Source organism: Lactuca sativa, chromosome 4 (genome assembly GCF_002870075.4).
Source record: "Lactuca sativa cultivar Salinas chromosome 4, Lsat_Salinas_v11, whole genome shotgun sequence".
NCBI classification, from domain to species: domain Eukaryota; kingdom Viridiplantae; phylum Streptophyta; class Magnoliopsida; order Asterales; family Asteraceae; genus Lactuca; species Lactuca sativa.
The window spans coordinates 343,821,763-343,847,741 of record NC_056626.2 but is presented as its reverse complement, the minus strand read 5'-3'; the positions used below and the strand labels follow the sequence as shown (position 1 = coordinate 343,847,741).

Here is a 25,979-nt window from a genome sequence, read left to right as displayed (position 1 = left end):
TTATCTTTAAGCCTAGGTTTTTCGATTGCAACATGTTTTTGTCATGATTCAGAATAAATAACCCTCATGCTTATCAAACCATTCTTGTGTACTGGTTTATCAAATTAAAAGAATGGAAAGTATGTAAGTTTTAAGTTATATAATTAGGTTTTGATGTTCTACAATCATAAATTTTGTTTAAAGTCGGCTAGGCCATGAATTTAAAAAGAATTAATATTTATGTATTGAGGTGCATCCTTTTATTTATGTTAGTTATATATAGGGTTGGTATATTTGTACTGTAGGTCGACCAGAAGCATGTGAAAACATTCTTTATAAGACCTATGATTATGAATATCAATCAAAAAAAATCTAGACATTTAGTGAAAGGAAAATATCTAAGATGATATAGAAGAAATTTCTCTTTTTGGAATGATGAACTTACTATACAGTTGACATTTAATCAAAAAAAGTCTATTGGTAGTAGTTTGGTCTATTTGTTTTTCAATGTTAATCTTGATGTATTATTTGTAAATTTATATCCAAAAGATGAATGAAATTTTTATTCAGTTTCTTCTCCAAAAGATTTTTTTTCATTGGCATTATGACTAAAATATATTAGGAACGGTCTTAACTACAATTTATATTTATGTCGTTTATTAGATTATATAGATATAGTAAATTGGAGTATAAATTAAACAAAGAAAGATGGGAAAAGGAAATTGGAACATGGTATTGGTTTCTTTGGGCGTTACACATTACGTTGCATGGGCAATAGAAAGAGCTTGTAGTGCTCTACAATTTAGACCTGGCAATTTCAGACACGAATACATGAATCTGTGAGAGACACGACACGATACGAATACATCTTAAAAATTGAGATATAACTTATTTCTCATCGTGTAATCATATCGTGTCAAATTCGTGTCTAACATGTTTTCATGACACGAATATACAAATTGTCATACATACATGAGAAAAGTTTGGGCATAATACCTTTTAAGATAATCGGTTCAGGATCCTCTACTTACACAGTCACAATTGTGGCCTTGTGGATGAATTAAATTGGGCTTGCAACTCAATTTTCTACGGCGTTCAAACTGTACAAGCAATCCAAAGAGCCCATTGGGTCCATGTGCACTGGACTTCTAACTTCGAAGTCTGACTTTGACTTTAAATTCTACATGGATACCACAATTTATCACACTTTCATCATTTTTCTTCTCACAAAATTGATAGGAAGTGATACTATTTTTTTTTTCTTTTTAAAATATAATTTAATAATTATACAAATATTAAAATATATATTTATAATAATAAAAAGAACTATTCATTAATTTAATTAAAAACAATTACATAGCTAAAAATGATTATAGTATTAAGTAATATTGATGTTGGTAGTAAAATTGATGGGGTTGGAGTATGTGTTGTGGTCGGTAAAGAGACGAATCCAAAGAAAAACATTTGGAGTCGGCGTTTGTGAACCACTGGCACGTGATTTATTATGGTTTGATCTTGGAATAAAATTGGTTAAAGAGTTATTGGATTCATTTTTGGAGTGCAAAGGGTTGTATTTTGTGTGATAAAATGTATTGTGGTTTTGTAAAATGTTTCATACAGAGTGGGGTAAGTGGGTTGTTATAAAAAAAATTAAAACTTAGTCATTAGATGAACGTTGAAGAGGAAATCAACGGGGTTGATTTCTTCATATGGTGTTTGTTCCTCATATGGCAACATCACTGCACACATGGGTTATGTCATGTTCAGGACGCCATACAGTGATACGCCACCCACCGTGGTGTGCAGTTTTGGCTACACCAATCATTCCAGCTGAATATCAATTAAAATTTTCAGAAGCAACTAAAACATAAAAGTAGCCTACTTTGGATTCAATAAGGTTGATTTCATTCTGGATGATACGTGGCACATTCTTTATTATAAATGAAATTTTAATTGTATTCAAAATTAAATTAAAGTTTTTTGATATTGACATATTTTAATAAAATTCAAAATTTCATAATTTTGAATTATATATTTAGTTTTATATTTTTAATTGAATAACCAAATTTCTTTTGCTATTTTTAATTGAATAACCAAATTTCTTTTTGCAATGAAAATGTTTCTTTATCATTGTACACATAGTGAAAAGTTTAATGGATAATATTTATAACTAATATTAGGTTGGCAATAAAGCATAAACTCATGACATCATACATATAAAGATATAATATCTGTTAGGCGTCTATGGATCAATTTTTGGATGAAACCTAACCAAACCGATAATTTTGTATTTTGGGTTTTGAAATTCATTGGGTTCGGTTTTTATAGGTTTGGTTTTCGAGTTCATGGGTCGGGTTTTTTAAATCTGGGTTCAACCCATGTGTTGATTGGTTTTGGGCTTACACCCATGGATTTTGAATTTTAACCTATTTTCTAGCAAATCTTTATAAAATGAAACATATGAAAAAATAAGAATAAACCAAGTTATAGTATATATGGTATGCACTAAGAATATATATGGTAAGCACTAAGAACGGTAAAGGGGCTTGGGTTTCTATTTTCCTATATTTTCTTTTTTAATAGAATATATAATATTTATGAAAAATATATTAAATAACTAATAATAGTGTATTTGGTAGGTTTCAAAATCAATGGATCGGTTTCTAAACGGTTTTAAAACAATTAGGTCAATTTAATTTTAGTGGGTCGGTCTCTTATACACAGACTGAAACCAAACTGAATCTTTTGGTTTTGGAAAAGCACAACCCACGACGGTTTGGGTTTAGTTGCGGTTTTTCGGTTTTAGTTTTATCAGTTTTTGTCGTTTTTTTGGTGTCATTTTTGCTCAGTCATAGTATTTACATGGTTCAATCAAGATGACCTACGTCGATGGGCAGAAGGTGTTGGGTTTAGTGTGTTGAGTCATATGGGCTTAATGTTATATTTTGATTACCCGGTTTGGGCCCGTCCGACCGTGGTTTAAGCTTAGGGTTAGACTATATATTATGCATGCATGTATAGCGTTAAGATAGAGTTCTCATTAATTGCTTTTGCATTGTAACCCTAAACACATTTCTACAGTCGAAGTTCTTCATCGAGCTCTTCTGAGGTGTGTGATATTAATCATTCGACATTATTTGATTCATTCTTGTGTTTTTGAATCTGTCAATCTAATAGCGAAATAATCCCATCAATTGATTATTTGATTCAATAAACCCATGTTTATCTTTTTTGATTACTTCATTCCTGTTTATCTGTTTATCTGTTTATCTGTTTTGAATCAATGTCTCACGGCGATTCTTAAGTCAATCCAATCAACATCTCCAACAGTATAGGATCTACTACGAGAGTTCCCATTCTCTATACTCAAGATTATGAAGTATGGGCGCATCACTTTAAAGACTACGTCATACGATCTGAAGACAATGGTTATCTAATCTGGGAAGCAATAACATTGGGTCCGTTTGTTCACTCTGGAACGAACAGAACGATCAAATCTCAAAAGGAGTATAACCAAATCTTGGTGGACGTAGAGAAGATCCCTCAAGACGAAAAGGACAAGTTGCTATGCAATGTTAAAGCCATGAGAATGATCAGATCAGCTTTGCAAACCGATACTTTTCGTTTAGTAAGTTCATACACGACATCTAAAGAAATATGGGATAGGTTGAAAGAATCATATTCAACTGATGAGGATCTAGAGCACTCCATCCAAACCCTTTTGCTCTCTGAGTTCGGTGCTTTCGTACAAAAACCCGAAAAGAAACGCATTCAGACATTCGATCGTTTCAACCATCTACTTAGCAAGATGATGAAGTATGGTATTGAAAGGAAGTTGATTGAACAAAAGGTGACGTTCATGAACGGCTTAAGACCCGAATGGATGGCAGTAGTCTCGACTGTAAAGGCACATGAGCAATTTAAGTCCTACTCGGTGGCGAAATTGATAGGTATACTTAAATCTCATGAAAGTGTGGTGTCTAAGGAAGCGAAAGTAGTTTCGAGTGTGGGTTCTCTGACCCTTGTTTCTAAAAGCAAGAGCGTAGTAGACGAAGAGGAAGAATCTGATATGTCAGAGTGCGATCTGACCAATGATGAATATACAATGATGGTTTCAAATCCAAAGAAGTTTGCTCGTAAGAAGTTCCCTGTCAACAAGAACCGAAACTGGCAGTGAAGCTATAGCTCTGAAAAGATGAAAGAGGAGAACAAAAATACTACTCAAAAGGATGACGAGAAGAAGAAAAGCAAGCTTGTGAGAGATTCAGGATATGACTGCAACTACTGTCACGGAAAGAACCACTTTGCCAAGGATTTCATGTTGAGAAAGATGTCTGAGAAAAAGGATGATGAAGATGACGAAGCATACCACATGCGAAAGTTGGAGGAGATAAAGAAGAAGAAAAAATCTAACGTTTTTATGAATGCTTTAATTGTGCAGGAACATATTATTGATGATGAGTTTGGTGGATTAGAAGTCTGGTCTACAGACTCTGAAGACGAAGAGATATGCAGACCTTCGCATGGAAGAGCTTATGTGGCGAGAGAAGGAGTTACTGAGTCGGCTAGAAGATGCTTAATGGTGACAACTGAAAGTAAGACTGAGGAAGCGAAGCTTAAGGAAGACAAATGTTTCGCGACCAAGCCTATGAGTGAAAGGATCAACGATTGTGATCAGTTAATCAAAAAGGTACAATCTATCCTAGAATCACTTAAAATACCACTAACAAATTACGAAAAAGAATTAAATGAATTAAAATTCAAGTTTTCTAACTTAAGTGGCAGTCTTATGCAAACTCGTTTAGCAAATTCTAGCCTAACTGACCAACTCAGCAGGGAGTCTTCCAAGAGTGAAGAGAGAAGGATATGGATACAGCAGAAGGAGTCAGAGTTAGTTAGGGCTAGGGATGAACTTATTTATTTGCAACGAGACAATCTGAAGTTCTTAAAACAAAGAAATATTTTTTGTTTAATTGTTAAACGCTTATATACAAATATCACCCAATTGCATTTAGATTGTGAGATAGGTAAAAAGATTCATAAAATGATTTTTCCTTTCCTTGAATGTAAGGAGGACGAAGTCATCGCTGAATATGAATCTATAATGTCCTCAGATGAGCTTTCAGTGACCTATAAATATGGACTGGACAAAATTGAGTCTTTTATTGAGTCCAAAGAACATAAATGTATGTTAAGGAAATTACTGGATGAAAATGATAAATTAAAAATCAAAACCGAGACCTTACAGAAGTATGACTCATCCAATGCAAAATTAAGTTCAGAAAATAAAATGAATTTAGAAACCACTTCTGAATTTGATGAGGAAAGTGAAATGAGCGAAATTTCGTTAGAAAAAGAGATTGACTGTTCAGCATTTCTCAATAGCGAATCAGAAATAGCAAAATCGCTTGTATTTGAAAATTCTGTTGAGTTCACTCGCATTTCCAAAGATAAGTCCAAAGTCCTCAAAGAAAAGGCGGTAGTTTATCGAAAGGTACAAACAGTCCCGAACCAAGTATATACCGTTAAAGGAATAACTAAGAAACAAACGGCAGAGTTGACCTCCATGGTCGATAAAGATAACGCTGAAGGTTGTGACAACTACTTCTGGTCTGCTCCAATAGACAATGCAGAAGAAACGGTCGGCCTGTCAGAGCGAACCTCATGGAGAGTCAAGGGTAGGTACGTGGTTGAACCCATCAACAAGCCCTCAAGCTTTGATAAACCCAGTACAAGTGGTACTAAAGATATACCAAGCGAACCACTAAAAGCTTCCAGCGAATCATCACCAACAACCGAAGCTCATAAAAAGAAAAAGGAACCTAAGGCCAACATTCACTTGACTCAAGAACAACTTGTTGAGCAGAAACGCTAGAGGAACAAAAGATACATGAAGAACCTCAATGAAAGAAAACAGTTTTGGCAATCCCAAAACCCCACTTATGTTCGCTCTGAAAAAGCTTCTAATCTGAAGATGAAAAAGGAAGCACAAGTCAATCTATGCCAGTCATGCAGTCAGGAGAGCCGAACAACTTGTTTGGTCCTAATGGTGTTCACAAGAACCGAAAGTCAAGTTTCGGTCCCAACTCTTACTATGCCAAAAACCGAAAGTCTGGTTTCGGTCCCAACACAAGTGCAGAGAACCGAAAGCCAAGTTTCGGTCCAAAATCCAATCCTTCTCGCTCTTAACCAAAACCAAACCCGGTGAAGGATATCAAGGGAAAGGGAAAGCTTGTCTCTAATAATGAAGGACAAGTTAAGAAAAAGTCATCAAACCATAGGTCTCCAAAGAAAAAATCAACTAAAAAACCAACTAACAAAAAGATACCCCAAATAAAGAAAGACAAAAATAAAATCAAAGTTTACACCATCAAACGAAAAGATGAAACCACATTAATAAAAAGAACATATATTGTTGATCTTTCTGTTGCAATTCCCTATTCTGTGAAAAACTCATCAGGGCCCAAGAGACTTTAGGTTCCTAAATCTGCTTAATTTTGCAGGTTATAGGTGACAAGCAGTTTGACGACGAATGGTATATTGAAAGTGGCTGCTCTCGTCACATGACACGAAGGAGGGAAAAACTTAGGGAGTTTTGGTCCCTTAAAGATGGTGGATATGTAAAATATGGAAACAACTCATATGGCACGATCAAAGGATATGGGATGATTACAAATGGCGAATTTTCAATTCGTAAAGTAGCCTACGTGGAAGGGTTATAGCATAACCTAATCAGTGTCTCTTAACTAGTTGTGGGAACCGGATTAAAGGTTTCATTCGATGACGAGGGTTCAGAGATCATTGAAAAGAAAACTAAGAAAGTCCTGTTGAAATCCATGCGCAAAGGCGAGATGTATCCGCTGAATATCAATCCAATCAGAGGAAATCCAACTATATGCCTTCATACAAAGGCGAACTTAGACGAAAGCTGGTTGTGGCACCAAAGACTTTCGCACCTGAACTTCAAAGATATTAATAAACTGGTGCTTGGCGATCATGTGCGTGGACTTCCTGTTCTCAAATTTGACAAAGAACACCTGTGCGCAGCATGTGAGATGGGCAAGCAGAGCAGAAAGAGTCACCCTTCTCGTATCAATACAAAAATCATCGAACCACTTGAATTGCTGAACATCGACTTATGTGGTCATTCGGCTATTGAAAGCATCGGTGGTAGTAAGTTCATACTTGTGATTGTAGATGATTTTTCACGCTTCAACTGGGTTTACTTTCTTAAACAGAACTCAGAGGCTACTCCCAAGCTGAAGGTTTTCATTAAGCAAGTGGAATTACAGCTGCGAAAGGTGGTAAGAAACATAAGAAGCGATAATGGTCTAGAGTTCAAAAATAAAGACCTTGAAGAGTTTCTGGCTGAAAAGGGAGTAACTCACAACTTCTCTGCTCCTTATAATCCACAACATAATGGGATCGTTGAAAGGCGAAACCGTTCATTGTGTGAAGCAACTCGAACCATGCTGAGTTTTGCTTCTCTTCCATTATACTTCTGGGCAGATGCTATAGCTGTTGCGTGTTACACGCAGAATCGGTCGTTCCTCAACAAGCGATTTTCCATCACTCCATACGAAATCTTGAATAATCGCAAGCCCAATGTAAATTTTTTCCATGTGTTCAGTTCAAGATGCTTCATTTTCAACTCAAAAGAGAACCGCAATAAGTTTGATGTAAAGGCAGATGAAGGGATCTTTCTTGGCTATTCACTTACGTCTAAAGCATATAGGTTCTGACTAAACGCTCAAGGAAAACTGAAGAAACCTACTATGTAACTTTTGATGATAATTATATGAAGAAAATTCAAGCAAGCGAAGCTCCAACGGAAGAAATATTTCCGGCATCAGGTCAAGTCTCTATTCCCATTTCCAATATATTTGAAGAGTACATGCTGCTCTTTGATGAACCAGAGAAGGAAAACAACTCAGAAGTGAAAGCAGCAGATACCAAGATCGATTCCTTGAAGAAAATTATCGATGAAGCTACTAAAGCAATGGAAAGCGAAAATACTACATCAAATGATCATCCAACCACCAATGACCCTTCAAAAGAAAGCTCAATATCCCAGGGGGAGGGTTCGTCAACACCATAAACAACCGAATTGACTTTCCAGGGGGAGAATCCATCAGTAACACCAACTCATGATGATCTATCTAAAGGGGAGAGTACTGAACCTGACATGGGATTCGGTTCGCCATTTGAGGGGGAGAATGAAAATGCAAATGACGAAGTCGATCTGTCAGAACTGGAATAAGAAGTCAATGCTAAGCTGGATCCTGCCTATGATCCAAATTACCCTCCTCTCATAAAGTGGACAAAGGATCATCCTAAAACTCAAATAATTGGTAAATCATCAGAGGGAGTTCTCACACGCTCTCAACTGAAGGCGAAGTAAGCTGCTTTATTCTATCAAGTAGAATTATGCATGTTTAATTCGTTTGTCTCCAAAATTGAACCGAAGACGGTACATGCTGCTCTCGATCACTCTGATCGGGTGCAAGCTATGCAAGACGAACTCCATGAGTTTGAACGAAATCGTGTTTTGAGGCTGATTCCCACACTAAAGGATGCATTTGTATTCGGTTTAAAATGGGTTTTTAGAAATAAGTTAGATAAAGAGGGTAACGTCATCTGCAACAAAGTAAGTCTGGTGGTGAAAGGATATTACCAGGAAGAAGGAATAGATTATGAAGATACCTTCGCTTCTGTAGCTGGGTTGGAACCAGTGAGAATCTTTTTGGCATATGTTGCACATGAAAACTTCGAAGTTTTCCAAATGGATGTAAAATGTGCTTTCTTGAATGGAGAACTGGAAGAAACAGTATACATTGAGCAACCACCCAGATTTGTGAACGAAAAGTATCCTGATCATTGCTACATACTGGATAAAGCAGTCTATGGTTTGAAGCAAGCACCGAGAGCCTGGTATGAAACTTTAATACGTTTTCTCAAAATGTCAAAATTCAAACAAGGTTCGGTTGACCCAACCTTATTTCGCAAGAAAGAAGGCGAACACTTAATGATAGTTCAAATTTATGTCGATGACATCATCTTCGGATCCACGTATCCTAGCTTAACAGTCGAATTCAGGAAGTTGATGGAGACTAAATTTGAAATGAGCACAATGGGTCCGATTAACTTTTTCCTTTGATTGAATATAAGATAGGGACCAAAAGGCATCTTCATAAATCAAGAAGCGTACACAAAGATTTTGCTGGCAAAGTTCGGCATGACGGGAGATTCCAAAGTAAAGGTTCCAATGGCATTTGGCACGAAGCTAACTCCATCTCTTGAGAAACCGACTGTTGATGTGAATCTCTCTCGTCAGATGATAGGATCTCTAATGTATTTAATAACTAGTAGACTGGACATAATGTTCTCTATCTGTTATTGTGCAAGGTTTCAAGCAAATCCAAGAGAAGCTTATATGATTGATGTGAAAAATATATTCCGGTATTTGAAGCGAACCACATCTCTCGGTCTTTGGTATCCTGCAAAATCTGGCTTCATTGTTCAATCTTTCTCTGACGCTGATCTTGGTAGATGTGGATTAGACCGAAAGAGCACAACAGGTGGATGCCAGTTCCTTGATGGCAAACTTGTCAACTGGCAGTCAAAGAAACAAACTTGTGTGTCTCTTTCCACAGCCGAAGCTGAGTACATCGTTGCAGCATCTTGTACATCGCAGGTCATATGGATATAAAGCCAACTTAGAGATTATGGCTTAAGCATGAAGAAGATCCCTCTCTACTGTGACTCAGAAAGTGTGATTCGTATATGTCACAATCCAGTGCAAAACTTGAAGACCAAACATATTGCACTAAGATACCACTTCATAAAGGACCATGTGGAAGATGGTAACGTTGAAGTTCATTTCGTTCGGTCCTCATACCAACTGGCTGACATCTTCACTAAAACCCTACCAGAAGCAAGCTTTAATAAAATTCTACAAGGTTTGGGAATGATGGAAGCTGAGTCGGTACCGAAACCCATTATGTCTCACTAAAATTTGAAGAAGCGAAATAGAGCGAACGCTCGGTCTATTTCGACTCCAAAATTTCCGGGAACCGAAATGAACCGAATGCTCGGTCTATTTCGGCTCTAGAATTTTTGCGAACCAAAATGAACAGAAAGCTCGCTCTATTTCGGCTCTAGATTTTTCTGGAACCGAAATGATCCGATCGCTCAGCCCATTTCGCTTCATCTTTTCTAAGTTATGGTTTCGGTTGTATATTTTTGTAAAGAAATTTTATTCTCTCATGTGTTCACATGTAGCATTAATATTCTTTTATGTTTTTATTGTTTTTCAGAAATTTACAAAAATCCAAAAATATTTTTCTTTTCTGTTTTTATTCTTTTTCTATTTTTTTTTATTTTTCTATTTTTGTTTCGTTTCGTTTCTTTTGGTTTGATAATCACATATGTTATCTCGGTTGGAGTCAGGGCAGGTATAACACTCTTATCCTTGTACTAGTTAAGTGTCCCTAGAAGCATGTTGTTGCATGTAGACCGAAGCCTCCTAGACTCTGAGTGAAGTCTTAATGATTCAGTCAATACCTATCGTCTCTTCCCAATTAGGCTGCTAAATTCACTCAAGTCACGAGCTACCTTACTCTTCTCATAATGAGTTCAGAGTTTTCTGCCTTGTCATTCTAAATTAGTAGAGGTACTTTTAGCTCTTTAACCACCTCATTATTCTCCATCATGTTTCGCTTCACAATCATAACCCTTGAGACTCTCAGCAATTACCACTGAGGATTATGGTTACATAACATCTGTGTTGATGATCTTAGTCACGATCACCATCTGCTGAATGAGACCCAAAATCCAATACCTTGAATGAATTGACGGTGAACACTTATATGATCAAGATATTATTTGTACCTTAAGAAATTTCTAATTTTTGGGTGATCTTTATGATATCGTCTATCACCAATACGTTTCTTCCCATAAGATCCAGTTTTAGTTTTGTTTTGAGATTTCTAATTAATATCCAGTCACAAAATAAATTCTCCAAACCTACTTGTTTAATAGACCACATCGGTCTCTCAAGTACTTCATCTCACTTTCGGTCGTATTTTAAGTATCGAAGTTCGGTTGAATCTAAACCACCCGCCAAAGCCTATACTTGAAAAGATGCCTTTCAATGTTTCTTAACAAACATTTAATCGTATTTTGTGGGAAACCACACAGATACTTCTCAGTCTCTCTTGACTTTGAAGGAAGAGATTCGTGCCCAGAATCATTCGTTTTATGTCCTTCAAGACATCACTTTTATCCCATACATATATTGCTTTATTTATTTTTCTTTGGCACACTCTTGCACGAAGATCCTTACGATTTTTCAAACTCTTGATTGTGGTACTAATGGTACTTTTCAGATCTGTGCTTTCGATGCATAGTAGATCACGTGGGAGGCCCTCCCACTCTTTTGACCCAAAACGGCACCTATCGCATAGTTGCTTGCATCACACATAATCTCAAATGGGAGATCCCAATTTGGTGCTTGCATGATGGGGGCGGATGTGAGCAACTCTTTGAGCTTGTTGAAAGCTTCTTTTCACGCCTCATTGAACTCGAAATCAACATCCTTTTGCAAGAGTTGGCACATTGGTCTTATTATCTTCGAAAAGTCCTTGATCAATCGCCGGTAGAAACCTGCATGGCCCAAAAAAGAACGAACTTCCCGAACACAAGTCGGTAAGGTAAGCTTTGAATAACATCTATCTTGGCCTTATCTACCTCAATTCCTTTCTTTGACACAATGTGACCCAAAATAAGACCTTGACTCACCATAAAATGACATTTTTCAAAGTTTAAAACCAGATTTGTTTCAATACATCTTTTCAAAATTTTGGTGAGATTGGTCAAACACTCTTGAAAGGAGTTTCCATATACCGTAAAATCATCCATGAAAACTTCAATTATATTTTCAACATATTCTGAAAAGATACTAACCATACAACGTTGGAAAGTGGTCGGGGCATTACACAATCCGAATGGCATTCTACGGTATGCAAAAGTGCCAAATGGACATGTAAAAGTTATCTTTTCTTGGTCTTCCGGTGCCACCGGGATTTGGTGAAAACCGGAATACCTGTCGAGACAACAATTGTGGGATTTTCTGGCCAACCTTTCTAACATTTGGTCAATGAAAGGTAATGGAAAATGATCTTTTTGTGTGCTTGCATTGAGTTTGCGGTAGTCAATACATACTCTCCACCTGTTTTGTGCACGAGTGGGGACCATCATACATTTGTTGTTCTCGACCACCGTGATTCCCGTCTTCTTCGACACGACTTGAACCAGGCTCACCCATTTGCTATCCGAGATTGGATAGATCATTCCCGCGTCTAGGAGCTTCAAAATCTCTTTCTTGACCAATTCCATCATTGGTGGATTCAACCTTCTTTGCGCGTCTCTACTCGACTTACATTCATCCTCCATTAAGATTTTGTGCATACAAGTGGAGGGACTCAAACCCTTGATATCCGCAATCATCCAACCCATTGCCTCTTTATGTTCCCTCAAGACCTTGAGGAGCTGTTCTTCTTCACACTTTGTTAGGTGATTCGAAATGATGACCGGAAGAGTCTCGTTGTCTCCCAAGTACGCATACTTCAAATGTTGAGGAAGGATCTTCAATTCTAATTATGGAGGTTGGATAAGGGAAGGCGGCAATCTCGTGTGAGTTTGAGGTAATTCAATTTGCTTCACACTAAATTGGGTGGTCTTCTTGATCTCCAAATTGTTGACTAATGGGTCTAGTAAGTAGAGTTTCAACTTCTTGGCTAATTTTTCACAATCAAACCCTTTGCTCAAAACCATCTCCAACATGTCACCATTAGACAACTCGAACAACTCTTGGGTTAATGGTTCAACAACATCAACAAAGCACAACGATGAAACATCACTAGGGTACCTCATAGCATCATAAATGTTAAAATTTATTGTTTCACCATCAAATTCCATTGTGAAGCTTCCCGCATATACATCAATCTTTGTTCTAGTCGTCTTCAAGAATGGTCTCCCAAGTAAGATTATGCCCGATTTTGAGGATACTTGTTCATCTAGGTCAATGACATAGAAATCCGTTGGGAAGACTAATTGGTTTACTTGCACTAGGACATCTTGCAAAACACCTCTAGGAAAGACACTTGATTTATCCGCAAGAGAGATTATGACACCGGTTTCACTTAAGGGTCCGACATTCAATGATTCATACACCGAATAAGGCATGACATTGATAGAGGCACCAAGATCAAGAATAGAACTACTAAAAGTGACATCTCCAATCTTGAAAATGACCGTGAACATTCCGGGATCTTTGCATTTGGGTGAAAGCTTCCTTTGTAAAACCGCGGATGCATTTTCGTTCATCGAGATTTTCTCATTTCCTTTCAACTTTCTCTTGTTGGTGCAAAGCTCCTTCAAGAATTTTGCATATCTCAGAATTTGTTTGATTGCATCAAGTAAAGGAATGTTTACTTCCACCTTTTGGGAAGGTGTCCAAAATCTCTTTCTCCTCCATTTTCTTCTTTGAAGTTGCAAGTCAGGAGGGGAATGGCAGTTGAGTGGCTATGGGTGTTACGAGGGGAATAGTCTTCTTCGGAACTCTGGCTTGTGCATCGTTATTGACCATAGGTTCTTCAATGGGAATGACTTCTATTTCTTCTTCTTCATCCATTGGCTTCTTCTTTGAACTAATTTCTTCGGCTTGTTTGCCACTTCTCAAGGTCACCACATTGAGATTAGGATTCTTTTCGGTTTGAGAAGGAAATTTCCCACGGGACTCCAACTTGCTTATGGATGTAACTATATCTCCCATTTGCGCTTCAAGGTTAGAGATACTAGTTCTTGTCTCTTTTTGGAATTGTTGGGCGCTTGTGGCTAGGGATTTGACAATGTCTTCGAGAGACATTCCGGAGCTACCTGGTTGGGATTGAGGAGGTTGTTGGTGGTGTGGAGGGTGCGGTTTGGATTGATAGTGTGGTTGTGGATGTTGGTAATGGGGTTGTGGTGGCGGATAGGATGGTCTAACCAATGCATTTTGAGGCAATGGTCTTGGTTTGTAGCTCGTGTTGGGATTTGGCTTCCAACTTGAATTGTAAGCATTTTGGTAACCGGATGGCTTGTTGTGGTAATTTTGGAACTCTCCCGTGGCATTCACATGTTCCGCATCTTCTTGGAGAATGGGACACATATCTGTAGGGTGTCCCATTGTTGCACATATCCCACAAACTATCACTTGTGGAGTTTGTCCTAAGGCTAGCTTTTGAACAACGGAGGTTAAGTCTTTGATTTGAGACTCTAGGTTCGATGATCCCACTTCATTGACTTTGTTGTGGAGTTTTACTAAAGACATCACCACCACTTGAGGCATCAACTAGTCTTCTCTCCATTGGCAACAATCCCTCATAAAAGTGTTGAATGAGGAGTTGTTCCGGAATTTGGTGTTGTGGGCAACTATAGCACAAGTTGTTGAACCTCTCCCAATAATTATGAAAAGTCTCATTTTGACCTTGGCGGATTCCGCAAATCTCATTTATAAGACTTGAGACTCTTGAAGCGGGATAGAATTTATCAAGAAAAGCTCTTGCCATGTCGTTACATGAATTGACCGACCCCGGAGGAAGATAAAATAACCAATCCTTTGCTCTAACGGCCAATGAAAAGGGGAATGCCCTTAGCTTGATTTGGTCATCGGTTGACCCTTGTGGCTTCATGCTAGTGCAAATAATGTGGAACATCTTCAAGTGCTTATGCGGGTCTTCGTTCTCCAATCCATGAAAAGTTGGGAGGTGATGGACTAAACTTGACTTCAATTCCGAACCTCCTTCCAAAACCAGGTAATTGATACCGATTGGAGTTTGTGTAACATCGGTCTCCATCATTTGCCTCAAAGTTCTTTCGGGAGCCTCTCCTTCGTCCGCCATTGCAATTGGTTCAATAATGGGGGGGTGTTGTAGAGGTGGTGTTTCGGGAATTTCTTGGTAGGGGTCGGGACTAGAATCGGGTTCCGTATCACTTGATGAAGTGAGTTCAACTTCCGGATCCCCTTGAGGATTAGAAGTTTGACCACGTTCAATTCGCTTTTCCTTTGCCAAACACCTTGCTTCTTTTTCGATTTCTGGGTTGTAAATCAAGTCACCTGTACGCTGAGATCTGGGCATAGAAAAACAAATTGATTAAAAATAAACCAATCCCCAGCAACAGCGCCAAAATTTGGTGGTTGTCGAGGCCAACAAAATTAATAACCCTAAATATTATACACTAAAATAGTGTATAATGGTAAAGGGATCATATCCACGGAGATTGGTTCAATTTAAATCTCTATGTAAATCTCTTTGTAAAACACTTGAAAAACAAAATTAAAAGTAAAAGGGGGGGGGGGGGGGGGATTTAATTCTTTTTGATTGTTTGACAAAATTAAAACTAGCTAGAATGAAAATGTAACAAGTAAACAAGTAAAAGTTTGGATTAAATTCAATGAAGTAAAATTGGTTGATTTTTGGGTACACCTCATGGATGATATGATTGACTTATCATTAGACTTAATGGAATAACACTTGTGAATTGGTTTAACTTGGCTATAGCAGTTCATAAGCACAAATTACCTCAACTCTTCTTAGAAATTAAAATGGTTAGAGGAGCTCTTAACACATTTCCATAATTGAAGTCACAAAATCAACGAAGCATAAAATCTTGTGAAAATCAATTAGCTTTAAGTTATAAGAGTTACCAAGTCCAAAAGATAATCAAATGCTTACATTATCATTATGGAGGAAACATTTCTATGGTCTAAATGAAATGAAAACAAACATACAAACCATTTGTTGCTTACTAATATGAAGATCCATTACTTAACCAAGAAATTAGTCAACAAAAACAAGCATTCATTCACCCAAGCTCATGATCAAAGATAAATAAACACAACAAGATGTTTAACTAGAAAACATTTCCATAAACTTCAAACACAATGTAATAATAAGTCTTAAAAGCAAATTATCATCCATGGGTTAAACCCTAATCAACCAAATGAAAGTTTAGCCAAGCATGGCCAAAGTAAAAGAAAAACAATATAGTTTAGTGGTACCAAACATAGTCTTAGATGCAAGATGGAAAGAAATTACACTAGTTTTCCAAAAATCCTTCAAATCTTCCAAAGCTTTCTTAAGAGAGAATGGTCTATGTTCTTCAAGTGATACCCCTCAATAATGGCTCCTATCTCCAGCCAAAGGGAGCTGAATTCTGGATTCAAAAAGGTACCAAAAGCCACCCACCAAACTTCCACAAATAGAGTCAACAAGTCAAACCTAGAATCAGCTCAGCACAATTCATGCGGATCGCGTATGAGTCCACTCGGACCGCGTGGGTCACATTGAATGTGAGACTTGGGCCATTTAACATGCATTCTAGCCCAATCTTCAATTCTTCAACTTCAGCCCACATGCATAACTATTTAGAGCGCATTTGTGCCATTCCAAAGTGTAGCGCCCCGACTCTCAGGTAGTACTTTAAATATAATATTTTTGGGTTTTGGCCCTACTCGACGAGTTGGTTGCCCTACTCGACGAGTTGGTTGCCCTACTCGACGAGTAGCAGCGGGTTGGATCGCGAGTTAAGTGATCTACTCGGCGAGTCCATGTGGGACTCGACGAGTAGGAGCTGGAAAGTGAAACCCTAATTCTCGGGGTTGCACCTCTATTTAAAGAAGCTCAAGCCTCTTTCAGTTCCTTGGCAGCCCCCTTTGCATCTCTAACTCGTGTGTGTGTGTGTGTGCCTTGTGTATTGAAGCTTTGAGAGAAGATTTTGGTTTAAAAGTTTGGGGAATCCAAGTGTTTGGGGCAAGGAGCTGGGAGGAGATCCGAATTCTTCTGCTGTGGAGATCTCTTGGTATGGTATTAAACCATTACCCTCAGTTATTTCAGTCTAGACCTTATCTTTGAATGAGTTTAGGGGTTTTAAGAGGGTATCAAGTTGGTATGACAATCTATGGGCTAGATCTGAAGTTGTAACTTCAGATCTGGACCCTCTTTGGAGCATTCAAGCATAAAGTTCTAGCTTTAGACAAAATTAAGGTTCCCTTGGTCCATAAGCACCCATTAAAAGTTTGGTTTTGGCATTAGGAGCTTGTGAAGCAATGCATGCACGTAAAGTTTGCAACTTTACATGATAAGCAGGCCTAAGGAAGTTGGATCTGCAATTTGGGGCCTTGCCATGGCTTAAAGACGTCTGCATGTTAAAATGATTGTAAAGACTCGGCAATTCATATGAAGATGTGCATTGAACTCGAAGAGTTGGATGAACAACTCGAAGAGTCAGTTGAAGGAAGTCGTGAACTCGACGAGTTGTTTGAACAACTCGGTGAGTTAGATGAAGATGGCCATGAAACTCGACGAATTGAAGAACAACTCAGCGAGTCGGATGAGTTTAACCAAGGATATGGTTGCGTGTGTACCCGTCGATTTGCAAGGAGGAAACTCGATGGGTGGCCTTAAGGATTGATCGGGATTCGACGGAACTCGACAAGTCACTCCGATGACTCGGCGAGTAGGAATGTGCTCCATGGACTCGGCGAGTGACCGAGTGTACTTAGCGAGTTGAGGTCAACATGGACTGTTGACCTTGACCGAGGACTTTGACCTTGAGCAGGAATTTACTAGGAGGTTATGAGGTGTCTCATAAGAGTAAGAACTTATGAGTATATTGTGTTATGGTTATAGGTGGTGGAGCCGGTGTCAAGTGATCCGATAGTTGGAGTTTACCTTTTGAATCGACATCTGCGAGGTGAGTTATCCTCACTATATCGATAGGGTCTACGGCACCAAGGCCAACCCTTTATGATTTACATCCTGGGTTAGGATGGTTGCTTTGTTATTGCCATGTTAGATTTCATCCTAGGTTAGGATGGTTGCTTTGTTATTGCCATGTTAGATTTCATCCTGTTAGGGATGGTTGCTATGCTAGAGATCAGTTAGATCGGTTGTCATGGTATGCTACATATGATTCTGATCTGTTAGATCGGAATTAGGATAGATAGTATGTTATGGTTTCATGATTCGTAAAGATTGGTATGTTAGTGACCTGTTAGGTCGATGCTCTAGTTACAAGTGAAACTCTATGATTGATGGTCAGTGAGATAAATATGTTTGTTATTTGTATGTGTCCGTATATGATAATATGCGTACATGGTTATTTGTTTGTGGGTTGGGTTAAGGCGGTCCTGCTTTGTGGTGAAGGCCAACACACCCTTTGAGCGGTCCGGGGAGACTGTAGGCCCACGCGGCGGACCAGTCATGCCGAAGGCTCGGGATAGATTCAGATAGACTGTAGGCCCAGTAGGGCGGACCAATCCGGCCGATGGCCCAGTATGTATGTTGTTTTATTGATCGTTATGGCTATGGTTTCTGCCAGCGTGGTATTGGTATTTTGGGGGTAGCTCACTAAGCCCTCGGGCTTATAGTTTTTAGTTTATTGTTTCAGGTACTTCAGGAGAGCGAGGGAAGGCGAAGGCGTGACCGTACCGCTCCTCATCCTCATGATCTATTTGGGACACTCTGATAATAAATGAATTGGAAATTTTTTTGTAAAAACAACTACTATTTGACTCTTTTGTTAGTATTAAAAGCTTAAATTTTGGCGTAAATTTTATGGGCGTTACAAGTTGGTATCAGAGCCTTGGTTTGAGTGAATTGGAGGAACACTCGTGTGAATCCAGTCTCAAATCAATTTCGGAAAATAAGTTTTAAAATGGTTTTCAAAATAAAGGATGGAGGATGCAGAGGGTACGATCAGCCGGAACTTGTAAGTAAGACCCAAAATACCATACAGTTATTTGATATTATGATATGTTAGAACAACATGCTAGTGCTAGGCTAGGGATCTTTAGGAATCGCATGATAGAATTGCCTGATTATATGATGCCTATTAGCCTAGGGATCCTTGTATATGGAATTGACATCATAACTGCAGATTTTTAGCATATGCACCATGGCTGTGTGTAGTCAAGATCTTATAGCCTGAGAATGTCTGATTCGACCTTAGTGTAGGATCAGATATTCGAAAGTCTATCGGGTCCAGCGCTATGTGCAGCCAGTGTACACTAACGCTGTAGGGGATGATGGAAGTTTCATGGATGTGTGAGTGGTGCGGAACTGCAGAATCAGTTGCTAGTTAGGCGACGTCCCCTGTCAGTGAGGGTTGAGCGCATATTATGTTGAATATAGTTTAAGGCGTTGTGGTGATACTTGAGACAAATATGGGTAGGTGTGGAAGGTAGTAGGGGCCCATACTACTGAAAGCATAGGACCCATACGCGTAGCAAGGAAGTCACAACCCCTAGGGATTGAGGGTATTGGTCTTCCGTCATTATATGATTTGTCTGAGACATTGAGTGTGTTTGCAGTATGGTGGTGACGAGACGTGTTGCTTCGGGATCCGGATCAGGATCAGGGTCAGGAGACGGAGGATTAGAGGTGCCGGTAGCACCTGAGCCCGTGGTTCAGATAGGGACCGAGGAGTTGGATGCCCGGATTCAGGAGATCATACACGACGAGATTGTTGTTGCGTTCTGAGCGCAGCTGCCAGAGATGTTTGGGTCGATTAAGACCATGATGGTTGAGTATTTTGATGAGCGATATGCCGCTCTAGCAGAGACAGCTGTCAATGCAGCCACTTCGGCTGTAACTGCGGCAGGGGTTGGAGGAGGAGCCGGCAGGGCTTTCCAGTACCGGGACTTCGATAATACGAAGCCCCCGACGTTTGATGGTACACATGATGCGATTAGGGGTATGAGATGGTTATCTGACGTGGAGGGTTGTTTCTTCACGTGCTCATGTCCTGCTGACCAAAAGGTCAGGTGTGCCCTGAACCTGCTGAGGCTTGGGGCAAAGGACTAGTGGAGGTTGACGACTGGGTCGTATACTGATGATCAGCGGGTTGTTGTCACTTAGGAGCAGTTCAGAGATATGTTCCGTACCCACTATGTTCCACGCGTTGAGCGGGAGCGGCTTGCGCAGGAGTTTTTGACATTGAGACAGGATGGGGAGTCTGTGATGGAGATTGCCCGCATGTTCACAGAGAGGGCTATGTTTTCCCCGGAGTTTGCTTCAGAGCAGTCTCAGATGACTCGTTATCTGAGTATGCTCAAGACGAATATTTGACAGTTTGTGTCTACTCAGCGATGTGATACCCTCCTGGACCTTTAGGAAGCCGCACGGCGGCGTGAGTTGGAGATAGAGCTGCAGCTGAAGGAGCAGCATCAGGCACCGGCACAGTCTCAGTCGGCGCCTAAGCGGTCTAAAACCGCTGATACACAGTCTGGGGGTCATCAAAGCCACACTTGTGGAAAGTGTGGCAAGGTTCATTCAGGGGTTTGTCGAGCAGGAGGTGGGTGCCATAAATGTGGCAAGGAGGGGCACTATGCCAGGGACTGCCGTCAGGCCGCCCCTCTAGTAGATATGAGGATTTTTTACCATTGTCATTAGGTTGGTCATGTGAAGACCAACTGTCCACAACTCGCCGCCAAGTCGGCGTTGGGTTCTGCGCCACCTACTGCAAGGATTGGAGATGGGAGGCCAGTCAAGGTGGAGCCTCCGAAGCCTCAGGGTCGCGCCTTCCATCTCACAGCCGAGGAGGCCAAGGCAGCACCGGATGTGGTTGCTGGTACGTTTCTTTTCTTTGTCTCAGTTATTGTATTGGTGTTATGCTTATTGATTGTACCTGTGGTTAGGTACGTTTTTAGTAAATGCTTTGCCCGCTTTGGTATTATTTGACTCGGGGGCGAGTCGTTCGTTTGTATCTCAGACCTTCTCTAGAGGGTTCAATGTGCTGATAGATGATCTTGAGTGTCCGTTTCGAGTTTTGATCGCCAACGAGCACGGGGTTTCTGCTTCTTCGGTCTACCAAGGATGCGAGTTGGAGATTTTTGGGGTGTCTTTCCCGATAGATTTAATTCTTATCCCCATGGGGGATGTATGTGTGATTGTAAGGATGGATTGGCTTAGCCGTTTTGGCGCCAAGATCGACTGCGAGGGACAGCGGGTGGTGATTCGAACCCCAAGTGGGGGAGAACTGGTAGTATATGGTGAGGGCACCAGGTCGGGATCAGGGTTTTGTTCGGCGGCCAGGGCTCGACAGTATATTCAGCACGGGTGTGCCGGTTATTTGGCGTATGTAGTAGATATGCGGGTTAGAGAGCATCTCTCAGTTTCAGAGGTCCCTGTGGTTAGAGAGTTTGCTAATGTATTTCTGTAGGAGTTACCCGAAGTGCCTCCGGTGAGGCAGATTGAGTTTAGGATTGATCTGGTGCCAGGTGCGGCCCCTATCGCCAAGGCGCCATACCGTTTGGCACCGCCAGAGATGCAGGAGCTATCGTCTCAGTTATAGGAACTGGTGGGTAAGCAGTTTATTCATCCGAGTAGCTCACCCTGGGGGAGCACCGATCCTCTTCGTCAGGAAGAAGGATGGTTCGCACAGGATGTGCATTGACTATAGGGAGCTGAATAAGTTAACGGTGAAGAACCGTTATCCGCTCCCGAGGATAGATGATCTTTTCGACCAGCTGCAGGGTGCATCTTGGTTTTCCAAGATCGATTTGAGATCAGGATACCACCAGGTCAGGGTGAGGGAGGAAGACGTGGAGAAGACTGCGTTCCGGACTCGTTATGGTCATTACAAGTTCGTGGTGATGCCGTTTGGACTCACCAATGCGCCAGCAGTGTTCATGGATCTGATGAACCGAGTCTGCAGACCGATGCTCGATCGCTCGGTCATTGTGTTTATAGATGATATCTTGGTGTATTCCAAGACCCGAGATCAGCATGAGGAGCATCTCAGGGAGCTGTTGGAGGTGCTACAACGAGAACGGCTTTATGCCAAGTTCTCAAAGTGTGAGTTCTGGTTGCTAGAGGTTCAGTTCCTTGGACATCTCGTTAACCAGGATGAGATTTTGGTCGATCCGGCCAAGGTGGAGGCGGTTATGCAGTGGGAGACTCCGAGATCTCCCTCCGACATCTGGAGTTTCCTGGGCTTAGCAGGGTATTATCGGAGATTCATTCATGATTTCTCCAAGGTTTCCGTGCCCCTCACTCGTCTAACGAGGAAGGGAGTGGATTTCCGGTGGGGCCCGGAGCAACAGAGGGCGTTTGAGACCCTCCAGCAGCAGTTATGCGAGGTGCCAGTGTTGACACTCCCCGAGGGAGTGGAGGATTTCGTGGTATATTGTGATGCATCCATCACAGGCTTAGGGGCAGTCCTCATGCAGAGGGGACGAGTGATAGCTTATGCACTGCGGCAGTTGAAGCCGCATGAGACGAGATACCCCACGCACGATCTTGAGTTGGGAGCGGTGGTTTTCGCTCTCAAGATTTGGAGGCACTATCTGTACGGGGTCCGTTGTACCATATACACGGATCACAAGAGTTTGAAGCACATTATGGATCAGCCAAACCTAAATATGAGGCAGTGCAGGTGGCTGGATGTAGTCAAGGACTATGATTGTGAGATCCTTTACCATCCTGGTAAAGCGAACGTGGTTGCGAATGCTCTAAGCCGCAAGTCAGTTGGGTCCTCGACCCCAGCCAGGTGTATGAGGATAGCGGTAGATTCCCCGCTGGTGGGTCTGGTCAGGGATGCTCAGATTGAGAGTATGAGGCCAGAGAACTGGAATTCGGAGAACATTAAGGGCGAAAGCGCCCGGTTTGTTGAGGATAGTCGCGGATTGTTGACCCGTTACGGTCGGGTTTGGGTTCCGATGGCCGGAGGGGTCCGGCAGACAGTGATGGAGGAGGCTCATAAGTCTCGCTTCTCTATTCACCCAGGAGCCACCAAGATGTACCGTGATCTGAGTTCGAGTTATTGGTGTCCTAGCATGAAGCGAAATATTGTTTGGTTTGTTTAGAGGTGCTTGACCTGTCGGATGATCAAGGCCGAGCACCAGAGGCCGCATGGTAAATTGCAGCCCCTGGAGATCCCCATGTGGAAATGGGAACAGATCACCATGGATTTCATCACGAAGTTGCCAAAGACGGCAAAGGGTTTCAACGCTATATGGGTCATTGTGGATCGATTGACCAAGAGTGCCCATTTCCTAGCTATACGGGAGAGTTCGTCAGCGGAGAAGTTGGCCGACCTATACGTCCGCGAGATTGTCTCTCGCCATGGGGTTCCAGTTTCCATAGTTTCCGATCGGGATGTCCGATTTACTTCCCGTTTTTGGCAGAAGTTCCACGAGGAACTCGGTACGAGGCTGCATTTCAGTACAGCGTTCCATCCGCAGACTGATGGGCAGAGTGAGTGGACCATTCAGACCCTCGAAGATATGTTGAGGGCGTGCGTCATTGATTTCGGTGGGAGTTGGGATTCCCACCTACCGCTTGTAGAGTTCGCCTACAACAACAGCTATCATTCCAGTATTGGCGCCCCGCCTTTCAAGCTGTTGTATGGGCGGAAGTGTAGGACCCCAGTATGCTGGGGGGAGATTGGGCACATGGTGATGGGTCGGACAGAGGTAGTTCTGCAAACTACCGAGATGATACAGCAGATTAGACAGCGATTGCAGACCGCTCAGAGTCGGCAGAAAAGTTATGCCGACCGACGCCAATCTGAGCTGGAATTTCAGGTGGATGACATGGTTCTCCTGAAGGTCTCACCCTGGAAGGGAGTGATCCGCTTCAGGAAGAGGGGAAAATTGGGTCCCCGTTACATCGGGCCATTCAGGATTGTTGCCAGGGTGGGCAAGGTGGCTTATTGGCTAGAGCTTCCGGAAGAGCTTAGCCGGATCCACAACACATTTCATGTTTCGCAATTGCAAAAGTGCGTTCTGGACCAAGAGGCAGTGGTATCATTGGATGATATTTAGGTCGAAGAGCGCGTGAACTATGTGGAGAGGCCTGTGGCGATTTTGGAAAGGAATAAGAAGATTCTGCGAAACAAGGAAATACCTTTGGTAACGATACAATGGGAACACCGGAAGGGATCTGAGTGGACGTGGGAGCCGGAGGCGGAGATGCGCGAGCATTACCCGACATTGTTTACCTCAACGGACTTCGAGGGCGAAGTCTAGTTCAAGTGGGGGAGAGTTGTAGCGCCCCGACTCTCAGGTAGTACTTTAAATATAATATTTCTAGGCTTTGGCCTTACTCGACGAGTTGGTTGCCCTACTCGTCGAGTAGCAGCGGGTTGGATCACGAGTTAAGTGATCTACTTGGTGATTCCATGTGGGACTCGGCGAGTAGGAGCTGGAAAGTGAAACCCTAATTCCCGAGGTTACACCCCTATTTAAAGAAGCTCAAGCCTCTTTTAGTTCCTTGGCAGCCCCCTTTGCATCTCTAACTCATGTGTGTGTGTGCCTTGTGTGTTGAAGCTTTGAGAGAAGATTTTGGTGTAAAAGTTTAGGGAAAACAAGTGTTTGGGGCAAGGAGCTGGGAGGAGATCCGAATTCTTCTGCCGTGGACATCTCTTGGGAAGGTATTAAACCATTACCCTCAGTTATTTCAGTCTAGACCTTATCTTTGATTGAGTTTAGGGGTTTTAAGAGGGTATCAAGTTGGTATGACAATCATTGGGCTAGATCTGAAGTTGTAGCTTCAGATCCGGACCCTCTTTGGAGCATTCAAGCATAAAGTTCCAGCTTTAGACAAGATTAAGGTTCCCTTGGTCCATAAGCACCCATTAAGAGTTTGGTTTTGGCATTAGGAGCTTGTGAAGCAATGCATGCACGTAAAGTTTGCAACTTTACGTGATAAGCAGGCCTAAGGAAGTTGGATCTGCAATTTGGGGCCTTGCCATGGCTTAAAGACGTCTGCATGCTAAAATGATTGTAAAGACTCGGTGAGTCGCATATCCGACTCGGCGAGTCATATGAAGATGTGCACTGAACTCGACGAGTTGGATGAACAACTCGGCGAGTCAGTTGAAGGAAGTCGTGAAACTCGACAAATTGAAGAACAACTCAGCGAGTCGGATGAGTTTAACCAAGGATATGGTTGTGTTTGTACCCGTCGAGTTGTAAGGAGGAAAATCGACGGGTGGCCTTAAGGATTGATCGGGATTCGAGGGAACTCGACGAGTCACTCCGATGACTCGGCGAGTTGGAATGTGCTCCATGGACTCGGCGAGTTGAGGTCAACATGGACTGTTGACCTTGAGCAGGAATTTACTAGGAGGTTATGAGGTGTCTCATCAGAGTAAGAACCTATGAGTATATTGTGCTATGGTTATAGGTGGTGGGGCCGGTGTCAAGTGATCCAATAGTTGGAGTTTACCTTTCGAATCGACATCTGCGAGGTGAGTTATCCTCACTATATCGATAGGGTCTACGGCACCAAGGGCGGCCCTTTGTGATTTACATCCTGGGTTAGGATGGTTGCTTTGTTATTGCCATGTTAGATTTCATCCTGGGTTAGGATGGTTGCTTTGTTATTGCCATGTTAGATTTCATCCTGTTAGGGATGGTTGCTATGCTATAGATTGGTTAGATCGGTTGTCATGGTATGCTACATATGATTTTGATCTGTTAGATCAGAATTAGGATAGATAGTATGTTATGCTTTCATGATTCGTAAAGATTGGTATGTTAGTGACCTGTTAGGTCGATGCTCTAGTTACAAGTGAAACTCTATGATTGATGGTCAGTGAGATAAATATGTTTGTTATTTGTATGTGTCTGTATATGATAATATGCGTACATGGTTATTTGTTTGTGGGTTGGGTTAAGGCGGTCCTGCTTTGTGGTGAAGGCCAACACACCCTCTGAGCGGTCCGGGGAGACTGTAGGCCCACGCGGCGGACCAGTCATGCCGAAGGCTCGGGATAGATTCAGATAGACTGTAGGCCCAGTAAGGAGGACCAGTCCGGCCGATGGCCCAGTATGTATGTTGTTTGATTGATCGTTATGGATATGGTTTCTGCCAGCGTGGTATTGGTATTTTGGGGTAGCTCACTAAGCCCTCGGGCTTACAGTTTTCAGTTTATTGTTTCAGGTACTTTAG

The 25,979-nt window shown here is 41.4% G+C and overlaps 2 protein-coding genes across 2 annotated transcripts; one reads left to right on the top strand and one right to left on the bottom strand.

Moving 5' to 3' along the window:
- The first annotated feature begins 9,214 nt into the window (after positions 1 to 9,214).
- On the top strand, positions 9,215 to 9,688 carry LOC128133707 (secreted RxLR effector protein 161-like). The gene has a single exon (XM_052771227.1). The coding sequence runs from the start codon at positions 9,215 to 9,217 to the stop codon at positions 9,686 to 9,688; it is 474 nt and encodes a 157-aa protein (XP_052627187.1).
- Positions 9,689 to 12,636: 2,948 nt separating this feature from the next.
- On the bottom strand, positions 12,637 to 14,206 carry LOC111906390 (uncharacterized). The gene is made up of 2 exons (XM_023902151.2): positions 13,577 to 14,206; positions 12,637 to 13,413 (listed from the first exon to the last, which is right to left on the bottom strand). The coding sequence occupies exons 1-2, from the start codon at positions 14,204 to 14,206 to the stop codon at positions 12,637 to 12,639; spliced, it is 1,407 nt and encodes a 468-aa protein (XP_023757919.2).
- Positions 14,207 to 25,979: the final 11,773 nt, after the last annotated feature.

Coding starts and splice junctions, on each gene's coding strand:
- LOC128133707 (XM_052771227.1), top strand. CDS start 9,215: ATGACGGGAGATTCCAAAGTAAAGGTTCCAATGGCATTTGGCACGAAG.
- LOC111906390 (XM_023902151.2), bottom strand. CDS start 14,206: ATGGGACACCCTACAGATATGTGTCCCATTCTCCAAGAAGATGCGGAA. Junction 13,414..13,576: donor CGAAGAAGACTATTCCCCTC/GTAACACCCATA, acceptor AAATTCTTGAAG/GAGCTTTGCACCAACAAGAG.